Here is a 2,604-nt window from a genome sequence, read left to right as displayed (position 1 = left end):
ATGGCTGATACCGACTGTTAGTACTTAATGAGACTGATAATCGATATTTGGACTCGTATGCATTTACAATAAAAATGAAAATATTTGTCCAAATGTAGAATTTGCAAACTCCAACACAAAACTTTTATGTTGTTTAGTAAAAACTGAAAAATGTCAACATCATCTAAAGCAAGTTCCCTGCAGCTATTTTCTTTTATAAAACTCAGTGAAAATTTAAATAAAAAACTAATGATTAAAATTATCTCCTGGAGGTTTTACAAAGTAAAAGTTCCTCCTCGCTGACACTTTGTTTGCATGTCTTGCCGACTGTTTTCCCCGGTGTCGGCCGAGTGTAACGTGCACGCCTTCTCATTAATTATTAAATTCACTGCCGATCATTAAAATAAAATGCTGATACAGCTCACATAATCAGCAAAATACCAAAAATCAGCTCACATAATCAGCCAGGCCAACAATCCTAATAATAATAATAATTATCTTTATTTCAAACCTAAAAACAAAGTGCTTCCCAGATTAAAAGATTAACAGCATAAAAATAAAATAAACGCTTCTTGTAGCCTCACACAGAATCAAAGTGAAAAGACTTCCTCACTTACAGAAAGCGCTCGGCAGCCTCTGTTGGTGCTCGCCACCAGGCAGCCCTCTGTGGTCGCCAGAGGAACGTAAAACGTCTTCTCGTCCAACAGAAGAGGACCGGCCGCTCCCACCGGCACCGGCATGTAGCCGATGACGTTCTCACAGCAGGTGCCCATCACCTACAACAACAACACAGCATCAGACAGGCTGGAATAAAAATGACGACAGAAACATTTTATTTATTGAAAAATTAAGAAAATCCGCGTCGATTTGACACCGTCGGCCGTTAAAGACGCCGCTGATACCTTTGAATAGTCGTAGTCTTTATAAGGCAGAGAAGCTAAAGCAGAGACAACGGGCAGTTTGGGTGACAACATCTCCCTCCTGATGGCCACGCCCCTCTCTGGGGTCTCCAGGACGGCCTCCAGTTTATAGTTCAGGATATTTCGGGAGGTCACCAGACTCATCACCTCTCTATCAGTCAGAAAACGAGCCCCCCTCTGAAAAAACACGAGCAGAGCAGTGATTCATCAAACCTTCACACAGACACTGAAACAGGGCTCATACAGACATTTCAAAATTAAATTCAAGAACTTTTTCGACAGAATTCGAGTGGATTCGCTGCAGAGCTGCCTGCTGCTATGACAACTGCATTCCCAAAATTCAGTGCCAACACTCCTCTTATCTATGGAGCACGTGCAACATAAACACGGTCCTTCAAATACTTCACAATAAAAAGCCTCACGTTAACAACTGACGGCTTTCTGTCGATATAAACGTAGTCAGGGGGCTTTTATTTTGAAACAGGAAATGATGAATTAAAAAAATACACTGAAACTGTAGTGAGAGGTGGTACACCTGTTAATATGATCATCAAAAAATTTTCATTTTTTGCTCAAAGTGCACGCATCGTTTGAAACAAGAAGGCGAGACTCATTTTTTACGTTTTGCAGCAGCACTGTTGACAAAGGCAGCGTAAACAAACAAACAAACAAACAAACAAAAATGAAATCCTCAGCAAACCAGAACCAGGATCAAAGACAAATGTCATTTCGTTTTTTTAAAACTTTGTTTAAAAAATGACTAATAAATCTATCTTCGACTTCCACTTTTTAAGCACTTTGTTAAAAAAAATGACATTTTTAACATTTTCCAGTATTTGATTTTTTCCATCCGCTCTGGCGTCTTACCTGAGGATCTGAGAGGACGGCCATGCACTCCTCCAGCGGCCGGACCTCTGAATTTAAGTCACATTGAGGTGTCGGAGCGAGAAAGTTCCCAAAACATGAAACACAGGGGCCGCTGTCCACTGCTGGACGCTGAGATGTCTCCGCTGTAGAGTTATCACGAAAAACAAGAGTCACACCACGCAACAAGGCAGATACACGAGAGATTTTGTTTTTTTAATCTGACCGTTCAGACATTAAAAAGCTTACAGAAATAACTACAAGCCTCACCTTTCTGTCGGCACGCCGTGTCCACCTCGGGGGACAGGTGAGAGTCCGAGACAGCTGGTGAGGCAGGGCTGGTTGCTAAGGGGCCGTTGACGGTTGCGTGGGCTTTCGGGGCCGGGAAGTCCCTCCTGCAGCAGTCGTCTGATAATCTGGGCTGAGGAGAGCTGATGATGGGACTCATGAGGGACAGCGAGGACTCTGTCTCCGTCTGCTCGAAGAAGACGTACTTCACGGCCAGCAGCAGCGCGAGACCGAGAGTTATGACCTGCTCCAGGTCCATACTGAGGGACGAAGACGGGAGACACGCATCGGTAAGTCACCGCGCTGGAGTCAATAACTGAAAAAACCTGTTTATGGAACGAGAAATGTTTCACCTGTTGAGCTTCAGGGGCCACGTGCTGCCGCCAGAGTCCAGCCTGTTCGCCACGGGCCCCTCCACCGAGCGATTCTGACCCGGGTGCTCAGCTGCGAGTCGAGTGTGAGCGTGAACCAGAGCCAGGCCCAGAGACTGAGGAGCACATCGGGAAACACACGGCCCCCTCAGGTCATTTACATAATCAATTAGTCTTAAAAA

The 2,604-nt window shown here is 44.5% G+C and overlaps 1 protein-coding gene across 1 annotated transcript; it reads right to left on the bottom strand.

Moving 5' to 3' along the window:
* Positions 1-488: 488 nt before the first annotated feature.
* On the bottom strand, positions 489-2,538 carry LOC121966196 (3-hydroxy-3-methylglutaryl-coenzyme A reductase-like; the record flags this gene model as incomplete). The annotated part of the gene is made up of 5 exons (XM_042516306.1): positions 489-755; positions 882-1,076; positions 1,767-1,909; positions 2,034-2,311; positions 2,405-2,538. Coding segments are annotated over 5 exons (936 nt in total), but the record flags the coding sequence as incomplete, so codon positions are not given.
* Between the last annotated feature and the right edge of the window lie 66 nt (positions 2,539-2,604).

Source organism: Plectropomus leopardus, unplaced genomic scaffold, assembly GCF_008729295.1.
Source record: "Plectropomus leopardus isolate mb unplaced genomic scaffold, YSFRI_Pleo_2.0 unplaced_scaffold23472, whole genome shotgun sequence".
Taxonomy (NCBI): Eukaryota; Metazoa; Chordata; class Actinopteri; order Perciformes; family Serranidae; genus Plectropomus; species Plectropomus leopardus.
This window is presented reverse-complemented; position numbering and strand designations above follow the sequence as displayed.